This window comes from Ambystoma mexicanum, chromosome 8, assembly GCF_040938575.1.
Source record: "Ambystoma mexicanum isolate Mex_15411 chromosome 8, UKY_AmexF1_1, whole genome shotgun sequence".
In the NCBI taxonomy this organism is placed as follows: Eukaryota; Metazoa; Chordata; class Amphibia; order Caudata; family Ambystomatidae; genus Ambystoma; species Ambystoma mexicanum.
Window position 1 is genome coordinate 1,384,155,668 of NC_090929.1, and position 22,541 is coordinate 1,384,178,208.

At 43.9% G+C, this 22,541-nt stretch overlaps 1 protein-coding gene across 2 annotated transcripts in view; it reads right to left on the reverse strand.

Annotated features, from left to right (window-relative positions):
* ALDH18A1 (aldehyde dehydrogenase 18 family member A1) overlaps positions 1–22,541 on the reverse strand; it is a 1,219,662-nt gene that overhangs the window by 88,523 nt on the left and 1,108,598 nt on the right. For both annotated transcript variants that reach the window (XM_069611512.1, XM_069611511.1), the window contains exon 16: positions 9,305–9,491. In XM_069611512.1, the coding sequence (XP_069467613.1) occupies positions 9,305–9,491 (187 nt within the window). The remainder of the gene's footprint in view (positions 1–9,304; positions 9,492–22,541) is intronic.

The window sequence follows — 22,541 nt, forward strand, 5'->3', positions numbered from 1 at the left end:
GATTTTTTTTACTGAGGATTTCCAGCCTGACGATGGGGAATGTTCATGAGCATGTGAATCCATGACAGACCCCATGCTGGAGAAATGTTTTTTTTCTGTGTTCTCTTTGTGCACTTTCTTCTTTGGGAAAGATCAATGAATGAAGTTTGTACATTTCCCTTAAACATTTGTCCACGTACTGTGACGTCATGTACCATTACAAGTGACGTCAGGACCAGCTGCAAAGCCTCTACCCACAACACCATGTGAAGGTCTGATCAGGATGTCTCATTACTTAGGATTTTCCTCGGCAGGTAATATTTCAAACACTGGAATGTTTAAAAACTGTCCGCCAGGTTCTGAATGATGCAATGGCAGGGCAGTGCTACCGTGCATGTCTATACATTAATGGTGAATGATGCAGTCTGCCAAATCATTAAACGATTTATAATTCATTTCATATGCTAAGTCGTATGAATAAATTACAGAAATGTTTGATGCCTATGGCTAGTGTTCAAACATTTGAGGGCCAATTCATTCACTCATAATTATTTATATAGCTTATATAGCACTGCAGTGCCGGTTAGGATTTGGCGTTGAGGCACAACTTGTATAGCTGAGATAAATTATTAATGTGCATATGGCATTCCTTATTAAAGGCCTGATGGGAGAAGCATGAACAAGTGCAGCACTAAGAACTTGTAAATGACAGATAGTACATCTAACTAATTTGAGTGATTTAATGTTAAGAATAAAGCGATTGATGGGAAGAAAACGCCACCAGAGTACATTTAATAATGCGATTCTTTTTCATTTTTCGCAAATGTGTATGGACTAGCCTTCATTTGACTGGTTATGGTGATGTTGGATACACCGGCATAGCTGCAAATAAACATACATTTTGAGATGCAAAACACATACAGGTGTGGAGAAACAGAATTAAATCTATAACTAATCCTCCAGGGATAACACAGCCTTTCTGTCATTTTCTAACATAGTATCACACAAAACAGAGTGTAGGCCAACATACTGAGTACAATTGCTCCAAACAACTTGAAGAGCAAGGACTAATTTAATAATGTTACCTATTGTGACCCTGACTGGAAGACCACCCTGACCCTGCAGGATGAACTGTCCCTAGGATGAGTATGGTGATCCGCCTACCTAAAAGAGGATAGTTAGAAGAGAGAACTGACCCTAGCTCTACAATGGATGATTGGTCAAAAGGAGCCCAGAAGATGACTGGGCTGTTTTAAGACACAGAACACCAAAAAATGTTAAAACTAAAAGTTATAGCACCTCCAGTACCAATGGCAGATTAGAACTATTTGGCGTATGCAGAAGAGTTGGTGGAGGGAATCCTCTGTAACCCCTCAATCCTGGGTTTAAACATCCCAGGTCCTGGTGAATGCAGTACTGATGATTGGAATGAAATCGAAGCTTTAAAAAAGAAACTGGTACGACAGAACTACATGGTGCCCTTATGGTCGAATATCTGAGGGCCCATGCAGCCCCCAGTGGTCTCATAATCCATATAGAACCCAGAATCTTTTTAGAACATCTACAATTTTGCAAAGATTGGTCATGTATAGCGAACAAGTCTACTCGCGATTGGCTTGTTTTAATAATCAATACAACCAAGACAATCTCAGAAAAATGAATGCGAGAACTAGAAGAGAAATTAACAAAGATAAAAGATCAAGTAGATATTGAGCTATACAAAACAAAACTAGCGTTGCTGGATGCAACCATAAAAATTCAAAGATCTGAATTTGACCAAAACGATTCACAAACTTAAAAAAGATGTAGCCGCCTTTGAACATAGTAAATTATACCCCTATACTATACTACACTATAGAGGATTATTTCACTCCAGAGGCAAGGCAAGCTAGACGAGATGCTTACCATCTCAGCATCCAAATGGGACAGAGACCTCCCGGTAGAGCCCAGTCTGGGTCCTCGCAAAACTCAAGTGGACATCAACAACATTTTTTAGGCCGAGGCGGACAAAACCGAGGGCGCCCGAGATGGCAAACTTTCTCTCCAAGAGTCACACGGAGCAGGGGCCAACTACCACAACCAAACTTTCGTTGATCATGAATTTTTCCAAACACCAACTGAGTAAAGATGAGACACAGGTTCTGCAAACGATATACAGGATATTGGGACTGGACTACAAACCCAATCTTGGTTTTTACCACCTTCACATAGTCACATTGTAAAATCTACCACTTTTGAACAAGCAATCCTTAAACTGAAAGAAATAGAGACTACGCTACCATTCACCCATGACAATTGCACTAAGAAACAACTCGAGTCTCTTACTGCACTATCCAAGAACGATAGAATTGTCATAAAACCGGCCGATAAAGGCGGGGCAATCGTGATCCTAGACACTACTGGCTATGACAAAATGCTCACTCCTCACCTTACGGATGCTAATGCGTATAGACCTTTACCAGCAGATCCAACCGCTTCAATTAGAGTACTGATAGCACCAGTGGTGGATGAGGCTGAATCTGAGGGTTTCATTTCAGCACATGAAGCTAGTTTCCTGATGCCTGATCATCCAAGATTGTCGGCATTTTACGCTTTACCTACAAGGGACGAACTCCCATTCCAGGGAGACCGATAGTATCGGGTATACAATCCATTCTAGAACCTGTGTCTGAACATGTTGATTTTTATCTGAGGGATGATATCCCCAAAATGGCATCATATGTCAAGGACTCAACTGGCATGTTGGTCTTGGTCGACAGTCATCTTTAACGACATGACACAGTGGTTAGTTACCCTCGATGTGGAGGCCCTCTACACGAGCATACCCCAACAGGAAACTATAGAAATGGTGCGAAGACATCTAGCAAGAAAAGACTTACCACGTGGCAAAGCAAATTTCATCAGTCAACTAGCAGAGATTGCCCTAACAAAAAACTTTTTTGTATGCAATGACACGTTTTACCAACAGATCTCAGGGACCGCAATGGGTGCTACCTTCGCACCGAGCCTCGCGAATCTCTATGTAGAATATTTCGAGAAGGAACATATATACTCTAACACTAATCCATTCCTAGACAATATTACAATTTGGAAGCGCTACATAGACGATATCTTCATGATTTTCGAAGGTACCCAAGGTGATCTAGATAGTTTCCACTGCTGCATAAATTCATTCAACCAACATCTGAAGTTCACGATAGAATCAGACAAGAAAGAAACACACTTTCTAGACCTCCATCTTATTTTCCAAGAGGGACATCTGACATCAAGGGTGTACAAAAAGACAACTGACCGTAATGCCCTGCTGGCATACACCAGCTATCACCCGCGGGCATTACGGGACAACCTACCCTTTGGGCAGTTTTTAAGATACCGCCGCACCTGCACCAACATAGGAGATTTCCAAATACAATCAGCAGCCTTGAAAAAACAACTACATGCAAGAGGTTACCCGAGAAAAGTGGTCAATGATACACAGAAGCGAGCAAGAAACATTAGGCGAGAAACCACGCTTGAACAGCATGGAAGAAGGAAAACACTGATAAAATTACGGCGGTCCTGAGCTATTCCCCAGTATTTAACATATTAAAAAAGGAAATCATCAAACTGTGGCCAATCCTAAATACAGGAAAACAAACCATCCCACTCCCTCTGTTTGCAATCGAAAGGAGAAGAAACATTAGGGATATGTTGGTCCACATTTTAAAGAAGTAAATACAGACTATGCCAACACCTTATGGGACCTCCCAGCAGCCATCGGACACTCACCATGCAGGACATGTAGTGTGTGTACTCAAACTACAAGAAGTAAGAGTGTAGACATTGGGTGGAAGACCCCCTGGCAACGACGACAATTTAGCAATTGTAACAGCAAGGGAGTAATCTATATGATCACATGCCCGTGTGAATTAAGATATATTGGAATGACTAAGACCAGTCAAGAAACGTCTCATCGAACACAAATCCTGTATTCGAACCAAGAAGATCATAGCTCCCATGGTCGCCCACTTTGTCGAAAAAAACCACACAGCTGAACAATTTAGGTGGACTATTCTTGAAAAAGTAAAATTACCAACTAGAGGAGGAGATTTCAACAACTTGCTCCTAAAAAGAGAGCAACAGTGGATCTTCCGTTTGGACATGGTGAGACATGGTTTAAACGAAGAAATCCAATGGAACGAACTGGCCTTTATTAAATAAAGAATCAGGGAAGAGATTCCATTTATTAAGAACATGGACCTATGGGCAATATCATGATTTTACGCCAATGGGTCTGACACTCGTACACATAGGGACTACCGACCCACAACCCCCCCTTTTGTTGTGACACACACTATGCTTTACATACTATGCCGCGTCTTATGTTTTACTTGGAGGAAACCCCCCTTGATTCTATACATTTCTATGTGTTCCCGAATTATTACCACCCTGTGGGTTATGACTCTTTGGGCATTCTGCCGATGCATTGGTGTCCAGCAATGCAGCAATGAAGCAATGATAACCAATAGCAAATGCAGTCATACGCTGCCTGGTGCATGTTTTTGCACCTTCTATAATGGCCGCCAAGCAACAGTGTACATATCAGCTTGTATCTGCTAAAATGGCAGACGGGAATTCAGTCCCTCTTTTATGTTTGTCCATGGGACAAAAACAAGGAAGCTACCACACACTGCCTTTTCGGGTGCACTCACGCGCGAGATTTCTTACGGAGCCTCGCTGCCTTGAGCGCCTCTTAGATGCCACATTAGGTAAGTGACTCGATCTGCCTTATGACATTACATTGCGGCTGGACATAAACTAGATGCGATAGTGCGCATACCGCTAGACGCCATGCTTATGCAGCCGGACGGCTGAATGTCTTACAACAACCAGAAGTAAATAGTTTATCTTCTTATCCTGTCCCCTGTTTGTAGGCGATACACCAGCGCTACATAGAGACAGACGTGGGTAGGAGGAAGGGATATTTAGAAATTCAATTCTATCCCTTTCTGTCTTCCTCCACAGCCTTGTTACTGCTGGTGGTTAAATCCACAGCAGTTCTCCGTTGCCTTGAAATATAATTCTGCCCTCAATCACAGTAATATTATCCAAAAAACAGGTTGGTTGCCTGGTTTTGGAAATCAGACGTTGTTTGGTTCTCTGTTCATTCTTGCACTTCTGCTGGGCGAATCCAGTTTGTCACAGACAATTTTTAGAAATTTGCATTATTTAATACTGAAAGCCTCATATGCTACATGTACTATATCTCAGTTGGAAGTGTTCAAGATGCCTTAATTGATATGCTGCCCTCCAAAAGGGAACTTGTTACAAGGGTTAATTATTTAAGATATATTATTTATTATTAGTTGCTGTACTACCCTACAGTTTTCATCAGTGTATGTTATTTAATAATAAAAAGCATCAAACGTTAAATGTAATTCCTTACAATATCTCAGTTGGACGCCTTCATGATCATAGCTGAAGTGCAAGAGAGGCTTTTATTCACTAGGCAGTGATGCCAATATTGATATTTTGGCCTCCCGAGATGCTGTTAAAAGGGATGTTTATTATGAGCTGTTTTACGCTTCCAATATTTTCACCGATTTATGTTACTTGAGAGTAAAAACATATGTTGTAATCCCTGCTTTCTTTCTGTTATCCTGGCGAACATGGCACTGGTTGGTCCCACTAGGATTAAAGATGTATATTTTGAGAGCTCATTTGAAACATCCCCATATAATTAAAAATGCTTTAAATGCACTCCTTTTAACTAATTGTATGCAAAACTGTCTTGGGAAAACTCCCAATCTCCTAGTAGAAGGGTGGAGCTCACTCTCTGTGATCGCTTCTTCAGCAAAATATTGGGCCACTTTGAAAGTTTTCCAGGACCACTTTTGCTTTCCAGTCCAGCCTTGCGAATCCCTTTAACCAGCGACTTAGCAGCTGACTTGGAAGCCTGTCGCTTTTCCAAGCTCTCGTCAGCCTTAGAGCCGAATAGCTGTGAGCCATCAAAAGGCATATCCAGCAGCCTCGAATGACATCTGGGGCAAACCCAGACATGCGCAGCCACGCACATTTCCTGGTAACAGCACTTCCTGCCATAGCGCAACTAACACCATCAGAAAGGTCCAGACCTGACCGCAGAGGCTGGCATATTGCATCCTTGCCATCCGGAAAGATGTTTAGGAAGCCTTCCCTCTCTTCTCCCTTAGGAATGTGTTCCGCGGCCATTGCTATAACCTCCCTTCGAATAAAAGAATACTTAACCAGGGCGCTTGTTCCATTAATGGCTTTAAGAGACATGCTACGTGTCGAAAATACCCTCTTCTCCAAGGTGTCAAATCTTTTGTCGTCCCTATCGGGAGGGATTGTCGGATAGGCAGCCTTCTTGGAGATGGACATGGCCGCTAGAACTAGACTTTCCGGAGTGGGATTCCTAGACAAAATGTCTGGGTCAATAGCCGAACAAACAAAACTCAATCACATAGAGCTGCGCAAGTTTAGATTTTTTCGGGTTTATTATATAGAAAAAACAAAAAGTCATATGATTGGGCAATTGTTTTTTCTCTATAATAAACCTGAAAAAATCTAAACTGGCGCAGCTCTATGTGATTGAGTTTTGTTTGTTCGATATTTTTGGTGGTTCTTTGGCTTTTTAACCACCACACTCAGAAAGACCCGACAGAGTTTAAGGAACTAAGCAGAAAGACAGAAGCAATCAAAAGTGGAAAACTGTCGCAGAAAGACCAGCCGCATCAAAAGCCAAAAGTGTGATTTTCTGTCTATAGCCGAAGGCCTGTACTTTTTTGTAAACTCCTTATTTTCTGCCAGTGTAGTGTGCAGCTTTTTCAATTTTCTATGATCCCGTTTTCAAAGCCGTATGAAACTGTAGTACAGGATCCTTTGGAGGACCTTTATCTTGGAGGTCCCTAAAATCATCTCTCATTCTGTGACAGGCCTACCCCAGCCCAAATACTCTGTCACCTTGCTCATGACCGATCCGTATGAGGCATTGGTATGTTCAGCTGAATAGAGTATGGCAAACCCAACTTCTGGCAAGGTATCCACACCACTGGCATCTTTCAAGGAATCCACTAGGTCCTGCAACCTTGACTCCAGAAATGAATTCTGCTGAAACGTTTGGAGTTCCAAACTCCAGCTCAAACAGAGGACTCCCCTCTTCTTCCCTCTCCTGCTGGAAAATACAGCCCATAGACCTGAAAGTCTTTTTTGGATAAGGGTTTAAAATCCTTTGAAGATTCTGTCGAAGACGTCAAAGGGTTCGATGCAGACTCCCACAACGGAGCAGAGAAGAGGAGGAAGGCAGCGACTCTGATTTGTCTCAAGTCGTAGAATCTTTTGACGCTTCTCGAGGAAGCTTCATGGACATACTGCCAGGGGTCTTCGGTGCGTGAGTTAAAGTTTTTAATGATGCCCTGTCTGCCTCACGAGGTGCGATGGGGTCAGACGTCTTCGGTTCTTTGGATGGGGCGGGTGGAGCTGCCTTCATGAACACCTCTAGCATCTGGAGGGAAAATCCCTCCCAATCAACTTTAGGCACCGATTTGCTAGGAAAACATACCCTCTTCCTGTCAGATGAGTCGTACGAAGTTGAATGGGAGTGATGACGCTGCTTCATAGATTTTACGAGGACGAGTGTCGAGAAACTCCTCGATCTTGAGCGCTTAGAATGCTTAGAGCGCGTTATAGCTTTCTGAGGTGAAATATCTATCAAGCGTTTCTCTGGCGACTTCTTTGTTGATGGGTTAGTCAAAGGCGATTTAGACAAAGGCCTACCTAGGGGTAGTTTCCCCTTCCTCTTCGTCAAGGCCTAACACAATCATGCTGTTGAAAAGTTTCCAAAGCGGCAAGCAAGATATTGGATATACCAAAGACGAGGAATCCGTGGGAGGACACGAACCAGAATGAAAAGAAAACATTTCTGATGTCAGGTGGCGCTGGAGAGAGACTATCGAAGATGAGAAAACTGTGGAAGAAACATCCATCAGAAAGAACATTCCCAAGTGGTAAGTATTTTGTTCTTCTACATCTGGTCTTGGGCATTATAAGCAATTTGACACACAAAGCTAGGGACAGGAGTGAGGGGGTGGCCACCCATATACCACTTGTTGGCCGGTATACAGCGGATGGTGGAGGCCAGCCCAAAGGGTCTCAGCCCCATTTGTCTTTGTCATTTGGGTCACAAACCATGTTTGGTGGAAATAACACCAATGTGTAAAGGGCAGCAAATACTGGCTAGCACATCCCAGATACATACCTGCACTGGGTGAACATTTCAAAACAACTTTCACTAAATCCAAGGGCAGACACTTAATTTGTATCTGCACCTTTTTACTGGCCACAGATTATTTATAAATGCCCTGATGCTGCCCATCACTGCGTATTAATCCTATATAAAAGCTCAAGTAAATAAAAAATAAGCCAGTTAAGAACAATTTGACTTTGTTAAAGCAAATACCCTACCTAGTGTGATATAAAATGAGTGCAACCATTACATCATCAAGATCATTTAGGCCAAGTCCTAAACGTCTCCCCATCTCCCACCTCTTTAGAAGTCTAACTTTGTCTCAAGCTCTTAAAGATATTAAGGTCACTCTTCAGGGATCTAAGGGGATTATGTGCTTTGGATTTACATAAATGAATATCTTTAATTGCTTAAATAAAGTAACAACCAACACTAATACAAAGCTTTATAGAAACCTAAAATGTTCATTTCTTCTCAAGTGCAGAATACAGCAGGGAAGACAGTGTAAAACCTTCAGGTTCAAATCTCAGTGATGTAACAATTCTTTCAAAGTTTAGAAACAGAGAACAGTAGAGTTGCACAATAAAGGTAACGTTTTGGAGGCTAAGGTAAAAGTGTTTTATGAAATTAAATTTGGCTACAGTTATTAGAAGTCATTAGTTTATTTTAACAATTAGCTGGACATATCCCAGTAGCTTTCACACAGAAGAGCTATTAATTAACAGCATGTTGTCAAACGGACATGTTTCAATGTTACCTAAAAGGTGTATGTTATTCTGGAAGACAAATTAATAGATTTATCAAAAGGGGAGTTTTAAGGTCGGGAATGAAAGATAACCTGCATATTACTTAAATGTTGCTAATAGTAGGCATATTACTGCAGAAATCCAAAATGGCTGAATTATACAGCAGTTTAGTCACCTTGATATCAGCCGATTAGTAAATGGTCCATAGAGTAAAATATGTAAGGCAAGCCAGCAATAGGTGAGACAAGACAGATTTAAGTGTTACCAAATATGTAGATCATGTAATGAAAGGACATGTAAAAAAATACCATAGAGGAAAATGTTATTTACTCACCATTTTCTGTGATAATGACATCCGTGTGAGAGCTACCATATTTGTGAATGTGCTCAATGGCATCCTGTACACTATCCACAACTTCAATGCAGCATTCCAGGTCTCCATACTCAGTACGAAGAGACTTCACCTCTGACGGACTAAAGGTTAAGTAGGAGGCAAACTTGGGCCCAGCATGAATCTTCACCTGTGCAAAGAATATATTTTTGTTTCAGAAAATATATTTCATTGCAATTTGTGGAGGGAAAATATAAAGCAAATTGCATTCAATTCAAGAAACCCGAAGTATAGTTGAGAATTAACTTGCCACGCCTTGTGGCATCCAATGCTCGCTATAAAATTGTAGATTTGCTTGGGGGTCACATGGACCAGGGGAGTGGGAAGAAGTTGAGGGGACAAGGGACAAGATATATAGATTTTTAAAACCTTAATCTGAAATTAAGACATAAGAGTTCAATTGGAAAAAAAAGAACACACTGTCAGGAAATATGTATGTGTCCATAGTGCACTTTAGGGATCAAATGGCAATAACGAAAACATGCATGGAAAAAGTATTTAAAGCTACCAAAGAGAATACGCATCCATGACATTGCAGTATTCCTCTCCTCATAGGACTCATTTACTCATTGCGAAAAGCATTTCAGCATTATATATCGATCAACCAGAAAGACTGAGGGCCTCATTACACTGTAGGCGGTAAACCATGGTGCTATTAGCACCATGGTTGCCGCCGGTACCATACCGGTACCACCATGGAGAAAAGGGGAATTACCACCCCATTCCAAGGTTGGCGGGGCAGTAATTTCCCCTTTCTCCATGGCCCTTCCCCATTCCCATTTTTGCCCCATAGGGCTTAATGGGAATGGGGAAGGAGCTAATTACGGTACCGCAAATTGCAGTACCGTAATTAGCAACAAGGTCCCTTTGCGGGTCCCAACTTTAACGGCTGGTCTACATCAGTCGTTAAGGTCGGGTCCCGCAAAGGGACCGCATAGTAAGGCGGTAAGGGTTTACCGGTCTCGGTGCCCTTACCGGTACCGGTAAACCCTTACCGCCTACCGTGTAATGAGGCCCTAAATTATAAACACTACCAATTTTTGAAAAGACCCATCATATGAAAACTGGATAATAATTGACAGAATTATCTGAAGTAAAGACAGACTTCTGAAATATCGTCAAATGGTACTGTACGGTCACAAAAAAGAACGCTGGGAAGAACACTTAAATAATGCCTGTTTGATAACATTCTAACTGAATCAGTTAAATGTACATTTTAAAATGTTTTAGGATCTGCTTTATTACTCTCTAAAAGTCCACCAACAAACCAGCAAGAAATAAGTGAACCATGCATGTTTAATTGTACTTAACAGTATTAAGTCGTACTTTGCTAAATTCAGGTAAACAACAATGACTACAGTACCATAATGCTCTATATTGGTTTAATCTGGTTACAAGTCAACTGGATTGCAATTTCTTTATTCACTCACTTTTGAATTATTAATGCAGGATTTAAAAAAATCTTTAATGCCAACCTGCAACGTGGGCATTACCCTCTACCACAATAAGGCTAATACCCAAAACAGACTGTATATTTTTTTTAAAAATAAACTGAATTCAGGTAATGACAAGAGATTTGAACTGTATTTACGTCATGTTTTGAGTCAACAAAAGCACCATGTTTTATCCAGAGAATAAATCAACAGGAGGCATAATATTAGATGTGTTGTATGTCAATTAAAAAAAGTGAAGATGTCATCTCCTAATGGATTTCAGTTCCTTTATATGCATAGTCCACTTTTTAAATGTTTTACATATTTTTCCAAGGATGCACTAAAGCCAAGATCACAACTTGCGATTCCCTGCCTAAACACAGCATCTTCAGGAGAGATCCCTATACTGGGGTATATCAGAGAGAAAAGGCAGGAAAAAGCAAGGATAGAAAGAGACAAGAAACCTACAAATACTTGTTCAGATTTTTCCATACAATTTTTGATACACACTCACACGTAATGTGCTTATGTTAATGAATTTGAGAGTGCAATTGTCACGTTGACCACACTTGAAAAGCTCCTTCAGCTTTAGTTTAACCAGGTCAGTTCTTTTACTTTTAACCGTGTCAAAAAGCTTGAAGTTACAAGATTGTTGATAGATTTTGGTTTACAGAACCTGGTTGAGTCTCTTGTCCAAGTTCTATTGTATAATATATAAAATTGGTTTGTCATTTTCGTAGGTTCTCATTTGTCTGATGCATGCTAAGGAGTTGCCCTTTTTTATGTCTGCCTTTTTTGTAGCTGCTTTGTTAGAATCTATTCAGTGATAAATGATGCATGCTTTTTTGAATTCATCATTACAGTCGCCCTTAAGTCACAATAATTCTCAATAGGTTTTGAACAGCATTTTGGGAAATAGCTTTTTTGCATGCAAGACTAAGTTAGCAGCAGTTTTGAGAAGGGTGTGGTATGCTACACGTTGTCTAATGTACAGCTTAAGGTCCAGAAATTTGATTTGGCAGTTAAAGTCTGTGTACATAGTTGTTGAGGAAGTTCACAACATGGATGTGTTTATCTCCTTACCATTTCATTAGTATGTAAATGACACAACTTTACCAATACAAACGTTGGTCTAAATGGTAAATCCTGAATGAATCCATCAATGTTCACATAGAAAGTGGTCCACAAAAAAAAAGATCTGCATTTGAGGTGAAGGGCATTCTTTCAGTTTTGAAGGTTTATGAATTGAAGTAGAAAATGTCAACCAAGGTAAATTCAAAACTTTTGAGAAGCATGGTGCTGTGGTCCATGTTCAAAACTGATCTTGTCCTGAAATAGTATTCAATTCTATGTCAAGACCAGAGGCAAGCATTATGCTTTAACTTCTGCTGGATGGTGGCTTTAAATCTTTTAAAATTTTTAATTACAAACAATACATTTGGTCAAAACAAATCTCCCAAAAATTTTTTTTCTAACAAACTCGAAAGTATCCCAGGAAACTTCATCTCCCATGAGTCTCTTCATGCCCGAGAAGTTTCCTTCCTGCAAGTCTATACAATCTGGACCCCACTGCCATCTTTATGTCATGTACTCGCAGGGCCCCTACTCTTCTTTTTTGCTGCCTTGAGCAGAAAAGTGTGTTTTTTCTTATTGGCTCTGCATTATTTCATGGATTTAATGTTGATTTGGATTATATTTAGCACTGATGTGTACGTACTATATATGCGCTTAGATGGATACACGCTTAGTTGACCATTTAGCATTTAACGTGGACCTGTTTCGGACTGGGCCCTCTGAAGAACACAGCAAACAAGGGAGTGCTGGGCAATTACATCTGCAGCATAGTGCAAGCGCTGCGAGAAGCAGCGCGCATAGTAGAGAACGCGAGCCGAGTCTGTAGGCAACACCATCCATGCTTAGATGGCGGCATGCGTCCTTATAGCATAGCATTTCCATTGCTGGTAGGATTTACACTCCCAGCAGAGGCACAGAAGAATTCGGTGTGCTGAAGCGCGTCAGAACGACGATGCAAGAGTAAAGGACCTTTCCTTTGGCTCTTCTCGCCTGTCAGACATGAGTTTCAATCGCGACGCATTGGCCTCATTTTTACCTGTACTGCTGCGCGGACCACGCTGTATAAGTCCAGAGGGTTATACAGAGCAGGACATTGGAGATACATGAAAAGATTTTTTTTAAATAAAGATTAAAAAAATAATAAAAACAAATGTATATAAATTAGACATTACACATCGTGCTGCTGCAGTCCAGTGTCTAATAAATAGGACACAGTGCCTGGTTCAGAAATGGCTGAATCCTGGCGCGAGGGCAGCCAAGAAGGAGAGAGCCTGGATGATGGTGAGATTGAGTATCATGCTCAGGAAGGAACAGAGGAGTAAATTGAAAAAGACGCAGACCCGACCCCCAGCTTCAAGAGGGTCCTGGGGGATTCCCTGGTAAAGGCTGTCGCGCAAGGAGTCAAACCACTCCAAGACAGATTAGAGTCTCTAGAAGCTCTCATTGTAAATAGGGGCCAGGCACGCATCAGGCAATGAGATGGTAGAGACAGGTCCAGGAGAATTACCATTGCGCACGTACACGCAAAGGGTTGAACAAGAGGGGAGTCAAACACCTCGGAAGAGGAAGACCTCTTCTACTCCCCCGGGCCATGATATGGGGAAGAGAGGGGAAACACCTGGAGGCAGCCGATGCATTTGAAAAGCTAAAAGAAGCCTTTATGCTAAATTTTGCGAAACCCAGCCTCTTACCGACTGCCAGAGGGGTGAAAAATATAAGGACAGAGGCCTCAGAGCCCGGGTGTAGTCAATCTACAGAGCAAAGACCCTCCAAGAGGCACAGACAACAAGACGACCCAGAGGAGGAGATATCTGACATGTTCGATTCAGAGACCATTAAACACTCTAGGTCATCCGAGTGGTTTCCCCACCCCAAGACAACGAAGTGACCTATACATGAAGGCAGAGTGCCCTAGACCCCAGCGGCTGGGAAAGGTAGCAGAGACACCGGAGCTGGAAACAGAATGCTCAGCTTTCTTACAAAATCTTCCAAGGATGCCTACAAAGGCATGGACAGAACACGGGAGGGGTGTCAGGACAAGCTCCTGGATCTAGCAGGTCCAATTGCAAAGATAATGGACTTCGCTGAAATAGTGAAGGATGCAGGGTAGCCTATCACACAGTCGCACAGATCCTTGCCAATTGGGCACAGAGAGCAGTCTGCATGTTGGGTAATGCGAATTGTGCCATATCAGCGGAGAGAAGTGTGTTGCTGAAGATACACAAGTCAGGTGACCTAGCTTCATATGAAACAGGAGACACAGCCCATGGACTCCTATTTGGGGAGATGCTTGCAAAGGAGATGAACACGTTTGTGGGCACATTCACAGCACTAGACAGAGCGCAATCGTCTACAGGGAAGATATTCCCTCATCAGGTTTTTGCCGGGACAGGTAGCTACCGAGGTAGAGCGTCCAGTCATTTTCAAGGGACAAGAAGACCTCAAGGGCCCAGAGCCCAATATTGGGAGACAAGGCAGCAAGACATATTTCTTCCCTTCCCGTGGTACAGGTCCTGAGGTCGCAGAGGTAGAGGCTTCTACCACCATCAAGATGCAGGAGCGGTGAGAATGACATGGGTACCCACCAGTTGGGGGGAGGATGGGCCAATGTAACGAAAACTTGCACAAATGATCAATCGATGCTTGTGTTTTACAGACAATAGCGGGTTTCAGGCTGGATTTTGTGGGTTATCCACAGCAAGCGCAGCTGCCGCAAACAGTGCAATCCTCCGGCACTGAAGCGCAGTTACTAGAGCAGCTCAGATTGAAAGGAGCCGAAATGAAATTCTACAGCAATATGTTCTTGGTACACAAGGTAAGACCGGTTGTAAACCTTAAAGGCCCTCAACAATTAGTTGGTATGCCAGCACTTCAAGATGAAGGGATACATCTCCTCCTGGGCATTCTCAGAAATGGACAAAGGCTGGCGAGATTAGATCTCAAAGATGCACACCTCACAGTGCTGGTATGTTTTCTTTGCAAGGGCCAAGCATGGCAATTCAGAGGCTTCCCCTTCGGGCTATCTTCAGCTCTGTGGGATTTAAGAAAACTGATGAGGCCGGTTGCGGCAGCACTCTGGGAGAAGAGCGTGAGAATGATTGTGTACCTGGATGACATTCTGTTCCTAGCACAGGACAACTATCTCCATTACAGCAGGTACAAGAAGCCAGAGTATTGCTTACTTCCCTAGAATTCCTAGTAAACCAGGAGAAATCGAGCCTCATTCTGAGCAGACGCTTGGTGTTCCTGGGGTTCATCATAGATACAAACAAGGCGACACTGGAACCTCCTCTTAGGGAAGTTTTCCGAAAGTCCAGCTGACAGTAAGACTTTAGTAAGCTATCCCAGTGGTTTGAAGATCCCCCAACTCTTAGTAACAGTCTGTACTAGCTCAGGAGCTTGGTAGTGTGGCAGAGCAGTCAAGCATATCTTAAGAGGAAGATGTGAGCTGTAGGCAAGTATTCTGAATCTTAGACGGGTACAACAAAGAACAAATTACACATATAGTTATATAAAAGATGAACAAGTTACTTACCAACTGTAACATTCTTTCGACTGGATATTCCTCCCACGTATTCCTCATCTTATGATTATTCGTTATTGCCAGCTTTGCTGGTTCGGAAAATTTTATTTTATTTTTTTCAGCAGAGGGCGTTGTGCTCGAGGTCGTGGCGTCGATTGTCCCTCGACGGGCTCCGTACCTTGTCGACGCCACTGATGGTATAAATGGCTCGAGCCGCGCCCGTTGGCTTCAGTTCTGTTTTTTCGATGAAACATTGGAGGAACAAACACCCAGGTGTGCCTCATGACTGATGCACTCTTCGTGAGAGGAAAGTGTAAGAAAATGCAAACTGTACTGCGGGGTAGGTTGGGAGGGGCAATGATGAATACATGGGCAGAACATCCAGTCGAAAGAACGTTACAGTTGGTAAGTAACTTGTTCTTCGAATGGATTGTGTCCTCCCACGTATTCCTCACCTTATGATAGACTCCCATAGAAGTGGCAATTTTGGAGGTGGGAGTACTAGATCTTGTTTTCATGGCCGGAATGAAGTACCGCCTTGGCAAATAACCCCTCATTGGAGGAGGCAGCATCTAAGCAATAATGCTTGATGAAAGTATTCATCGATTTCCATGTTGCAGCTGAACAAATATCCGGTGCAGGAACTCCCCTCTTCAGAGCCGCAGAAGTAGCCATCCCCCTAGTGGAATGGGCTTGCAGCCCATCTGGGTGGTCCTTTCCCGCCAATCTGTAGCATTCAATTATGGCCAGAATGATCCAGCGGGATATGGTTTGTTTTGTCACCGCTAATCCCAATTTATGACCTGTACAACCTAGAAAGAGTTGGTCATCTTGACGTAATTTTGACATTCTTGAAATGTAAAAACAGAGCTCTTTTGGGGTCCAGTCTATGTAGTCTCTCCTCTTTGCCCAAATGAGGAGGAGGATAGAATGTTGGTAATATGATTTTTTTGTGACAAATGGAAGTCAGAAACTACTTTTGGTAAAAAGGAAGGTTTAACTTTAAGAACTACCTTGTCCTTGTAAAAGGTAGTATATGGAGGTTTACATGAGAGAGCCTGTAGTTCACTAACCCTGCGGGCTGATAAGGCCACAGGAAGGACAGTTTTTAATGTTAGAAGCCTCAAAGGACAAGAGTGCAGAGGCTCAAAAGGTATACAAGTTAGAAACTTAAGTACTAGATTTAAATCCCAAGTTGGGACATGAAAAGGTACTTGAGGGTATACTTTCGTAAGCCCTTTCAGGAATTGAATGAGTAATGGAATTTTGAAGTAGGAAACCTCTTCCGAGGAGCGCTTGAAAATGGACAGCGCAGCAAGATATCCTTTAATTGTTCCAATCTAGAGCCCCAGATTGGCTAGATGTAATAGGAAAGAAAGCACCATTGGGGTGCCACATTGAAAAGGGTCCACATCCTTATCCTCGCACCAGTTACTGAACTTGTTCCAACAACACCAGTACAAAGATTTCATTGCTGGCCTTCTGGCCGAAAGCAAAATCTCCATAACGTTATCCGGAAGATCCCAATCCTTGTATCTCAACCTCTCAGAAACCATGCGTGAAGATTGAGTGTCTTGACCTCTGGATGGAGAACCCGACCTTCCTCTTGCGAGAGAAGATCCTCTCTTTGCGGAAGACGTATTGAAGGGCAGATGGACATGTCCAGAAGGTCCAGGTACCACGTCCTCCTGGCCCAATCCAAGGAAATTAGGATCATGGTTTTCCTGAACTTTCTCAACCGCCTGATTACTTGAGGAATCACGGGGACTGGAGGAAACGCATACAGAAGTGGGAACTTCCACTCCACTACGAACGTGTCTCCTAGAGCTCCTCTCGGAGGAAATTCCCTTGAGCAGTACCGTTTGCACTTCCGGTTGATCGCGGTAGCAAACAGATTCACTTGAGGGGTTCCCCAAAGGGCAAAGATCTCCAGAAGGACTTCCTGAGCTAGCTTCCACTCGTGGGAGACGGTGCTCTGCCTGCTCAGAGCGTCTGCCGCCGTGTTCTGCTCTCCGGCTAGGTGAACTGCCGATAGAAAGATTCCTTCTCGTATTGCCCAGAACCAGAGCTGCATTGCCTCTCTGCACAGTTGTAGTGACCCTACTCCTCTCTTGTTGAGGTAGTACATGGCCACTGTGTTGTCCGTCATTATCAGGACATTCTTTCCCTGTACAGAAGGCAGGAAGGCCTTCAGCGCTAGTCTGATTGCCCTCAGCTCCAATAGGCTGATGTGTAGTTTGGACTCCGATGGAGAACGACTGCTAATTGTCAGATCGCTGGTGTGTGCTCCCCCCACCCCGTGAGCGAGGCGTCCGTTACTACTGTTATCTCCGGCCATGGTTGCCAAAATGATTCTCCTTTGAGGATGTTGTTGTTGCAAGCCCACCATAGTAGATCCTGAGCAACTGGCTCGGGACTTGCAGAAGATCCGACATATTCCCTGAGAACTGGGACCACTGAGTTCTGAGTGCCCATTGAAGGTATCTCATTCTCAATCTGGCCTCTGGTACTAGGAAAATGCAGGATGCCATGAGGCCGAGCAACCTCAGAAAACCGAAGGCCGGTAGATGCTGGGCATTCTGGAACTTTGTTACCATGCAGAATGTGGAGAGCTCTCACCTCGGGAGGCGAGGCTTTTCCCGAGGAAGTATCCAAGACTGCTCCGATAAACTGGAGCTTTTGGGATGGTACCATGTGGGACTTCTTGAAATTGAGGGAGAAGCCCAATTTGTGAAGGAAGTGGCAGGTGATTGAAAGATGTTCCTGAGCTTGTTCGGGAGAACATGCTCTGATCAACCAATCGTCCAGGTAGGGGTAGACATGAATCCCCCCTCTCCTGAGACTCGCTGCCACCACCACCACCATTAATTTGGTGAAAACCCTCGGGCGGAGGTTAATCCGAATGCCAGAACTCGAAACAGATGGTGAGAATTGCCAATCGCAAACCTCAGGTACTTTCTGTGCTTGAGCTGGATTGGCACATGAAAGTAAGCATCCTGAAGGTCCAATGATACCAACCAGTCTTGGAGTTGGAGAGCCTGAAGGATCTGAGAAAGGGTAACCATCTTGAACTTGTCCTTCCTGAGGAACTTGTTCAAGTTTCTTAAATCCAAGATGGGTCTCAATCCTCCGTCCTTTTTTGGGATGAGAAAGTATGGGGAGTACCAACCCTTGTTCCTCTCCGCTACAGGTACTTGTTCTATAGCACCTTTCTCCAGCAGGGTTAAAATTTCCTGCAACAGGAGCGGATCTGGAATTTTGACAGAGTTGGTTCCCAGTGGATGGTTCTGAGGCCTTTTTAGGAAGAGGAGACAGTAACCTTGAGCTACTGTTTCCAGTGCCCAAGCATCTGAGGTAATGCCCCGCCATTCCTTCAGATGCTGAGAGATCCTGCCTCCCACTGGGGTTTTGTGTAACAAGGTCTCAGAGTGATTTGGAGGCTGCTGCAGGAGCGGCTGAGGGCCGATCCTGAGGCTGGTTTCGCACCTCTTCCTCGTCCACCACGAGGGACATTTCTTTTGCCGCTTTGAAAAGCCTGTCCTCTTCCTTTACTAAAAGAGGAGTAGTACAGAAAAGAACAACCCCTCCAGGAAGATGAGCCGGAATAGGCTTTCTAAGGCTGACGCATGGAGGCGCTAAGAAATTTTGCTGCTGCTTTTGAGGTCTGAAGTTTTTCTAGGCTTTCATCAGCCTTACTATCAAACAGCCTCGAGCCATCAAAAGGCATGTTGAGAAGTCTGGCCTGCACATCTGGTGCAAACCCCGACTTCCTCAACCATGCAAATCTGTGTAATACAGTGCTTGCAGCCATGGATATGCAGATACTATCAGCAGTATCCAGTCCAGACTGGAGGCATTCCCCCATTGCCTCCTTCCCGTCTTTGACAATATTCAGGAAGCCTTCCCTTTCCTCGCCTTCCGGAATATGATCAGCCGCTTCTGAAATGCAGTCCCACAGGGTATGGGTAAACCTGGCCAGGGTACATTGACAGGTGACATTGCTTGACTTAAGAGCCATACTACCTGAAGTAAAAACTTTACGGGGTTTATCCTCTCTATCCGGAGGGATAGTAGGATATGCAGTCTGTCTTGAAGTAGTTGCTGCTTGAATAACCAGACTCTCTGGAGTGGGATGTCTGTTTAAATATTCAGGATCAGAACTAGCTGGTCTATATTTTTGGGGAAAATTACAGCAGCAATATTTTCAGGATTTTCCCAGTTCTTCTCCACTGTTCTCTGAAGTGCCCTATGGAAGGGGAAAACTGGATCCTTCTGAGGACCCTAAACAATTAAGTTCGTCATATCGTCCTGTTCAAAAGTGGGTGAGGTTCTACCCCAACCCATATATTCTATCACTCTATTAATCAGACTCCTGTACCCTGAATCTGCATGTTCTGCAGGGTCAGGTCTAGCAAACTAATTCCGGTGACGTGTCAATGCCACAAGCAGAATGCAGAGTCTCGCATCTTAGATTCTGGGTCTATAAATTCTTCCGGAACTTGTTTAGTGCCATATTGAACTCCAAAAGGAGAGATTTCCTCATCCTCAGAGCCAAATTCTTCAAAAATCGAAGACATAGACTTAAAATAGTCTGGTTTGGGTAATGGAATAAATCTCCTCTCTTCCTCCTGAGTTTTCGTCGAAGGAATGGAAAGATTCTTCGAATTAGTCGAAGGAATCTTCGACGACCCCGATGAAGGCTTCGACACAGGCATCGAAGACGCTTTTGGCTTCGATGTCGAAGCTGCCGGCTCCGATGGCGTCTACGAAGTTGTGGAAGTTTGACGACTTTGGTTTCTTATGTGGTATCGGAGAGGTACTCAACTCTCGATGAGTCTTCGACGACTTGGCGTCGACTTGAGTTTTTCCGAGTATCCTCCATACTACCGGGTTTTACCACAGTAGTTCCCGACTTCCCTTTGTCGTCCAATGGAGCTACAGGGGTACGGCTCTTCTGAGGCTTCTTTGAGGGGTTCGAGACCACATTCTCAAATATCTCCATCATCTTCTTTCGAAATTCCTCCCATTTTCTAGGGGAATCCGACCACTTTGGTCGATGAATCGGAAGATGACAAAGGAGATCTATGTCTCCTTTTCACTCTCTTAGAAGAGGAAGATGAAGAGCGCCTCGATCTACTACGAGATCGAGATCTGTTAGAGTGTCTATGACGATCCGATTCTTTCGAATCGCTCGATTTTTTATGTTTTTTAGCCGAAGCCTTCGAGGAGGCCTTGGAAGCTTCCCTCCCCACTGCCAGTTTACCTTTCCTCTCACGAAGGACCTTCTACGTCATAGACTGACAAGAGCCACAGTCGCCGGATCGATGATTAGAACCAAGGCACCAGAGACAAATGCGGCGAGGATCTGTGATCGACATCTTCGATCCGCAGTCGATGCACTTTTTAAACCAAGTCTTGGGTGTTGAAGGTGTTGAAGAAGACAACGACATTTTCAGTAGAAAATTTCAAAGCGCGCCGTTCGAGAGCGAAGCAATCGGAAAAACGGAACTGAAGCCAACGGGCGCGGCTCGAGCCATTTATACCATCAGTGACATCGACAAGGTATGAAGCCCATCGAGGGACAATCAACGCCTCGAGGACAGCGCCCTCTGCGGAAAATAATTTAAAAAAATAAATAATTTCCGAAGCAGCGAAGCTGGCGATAACGAATCATAAAATGAGGAATACGTGGGAGGACACAATCCATTAGAAATATATTTATTATATTTACACCAGAATCACTTTAAATACTTCAGATGTTTATGGTAGAAAACTTAGGAATACTAGATAATACACTTCAAAGGGCACTTTCACTTTTGTGTTTGCGGTTACATTTGTGGCAACATTGGAAAGGGAAAAGGCAAGGTTATCATATTATCGTTAATTGCGCACTCAAGCGGTTTTCAACATGTTGTACAGTAATGCATTTACTCTGCAAACACATATAGAAAAGTCACTTAAAAGGTAGGAAAAGGAACAAGTTACTTACCTGTAACTGTTGTTCTCCAGCATGGGTCTGGCATGGATTCACATGCTCATGGATATTCCCTGTCGTCAGGCTGGGAATCCTCGGTAAAGAAAAAATCAGTATCAGTTTCGTTTCTGATCTGTCTTTCGTAGTAGTAACCAATCACTGATCTCTGCGTCATACTGACCACAGCCAATGACTGCCCTCTACCTAAGCCCCGCCTCTGGCAGCCATCTGCAGATTTGGTAGCACGTGAAGATTCAGTATGACCAAGTGAAGAGCCGCAGAGGGGTAGGCGGGAGGGTTTGCATGTGAATCCAGGCCAGACCCATGCTGGAGAACAACAGTTACAGGTAAGTAACTTGTTCCTTCTCCAGCATGGGGTCTGGCATGGATTCACATGCTCATGAATATAAGAATAAATAGCAGTACACACATGCACAACCACGGGGGGTGGCAAAAGGCTCAACATTAAGCAATACAAAAAACTCAACATTAAGCATCTCTTACCCCCTCACCAGGCTCACCTTAAGCGAACAGGTTGCGCAGCACTGTTTGGCCGACCCTGGACTCCTCCCTGGAATCCCGATCGACGCAGTAGAATTTCGTGAAGGTGTGCGTCGACCTCCACGTAGCAGCCCTGCAGATGTCCAGCAGGGGCACACCAGATAAGAACGCTGTAGTAGCAGCGATCGCTCTGGTCAAATGGGCTCTCGGACGGCCTGGCAGCGGTCGGTTAGCCAACCGGTGGCAGTGCATGATGCAGCCGGAGAGCCATCTGGAAATAGAAGACTTCGAGAGAGCCTTCCCTTGATTCACAGGTCCAAAGTTCACGAACAGCTGCGATGTCCTCCGGAAACTCTTCGTGCGGTCCACGTAGAACTTCAGCGCTCTAGCCACATCCAGCGAGTGCAAAGTCCTCTCGGCCGGTGACGAAGGAGACGGGAAGAAAACAGGTAACATCAAGGGCTCGTTAAGATGGAAGTCCGACGGCACCTTGGGCATAAAAGAGGGGTGCGTCCTAAGCACCACCCTCGAGGCATGGAAAGTCAAGTACGGTGCTTTGCAGGATAGGGCCTGGATCTCTCCCACTCGTCGTGCGGAGGTAATGGCCACCAGGAATGCAGTCTTCCACGACACAAACTTCATCGGTGCGGAGTGCATCGGCTCGAATGGGGGCCC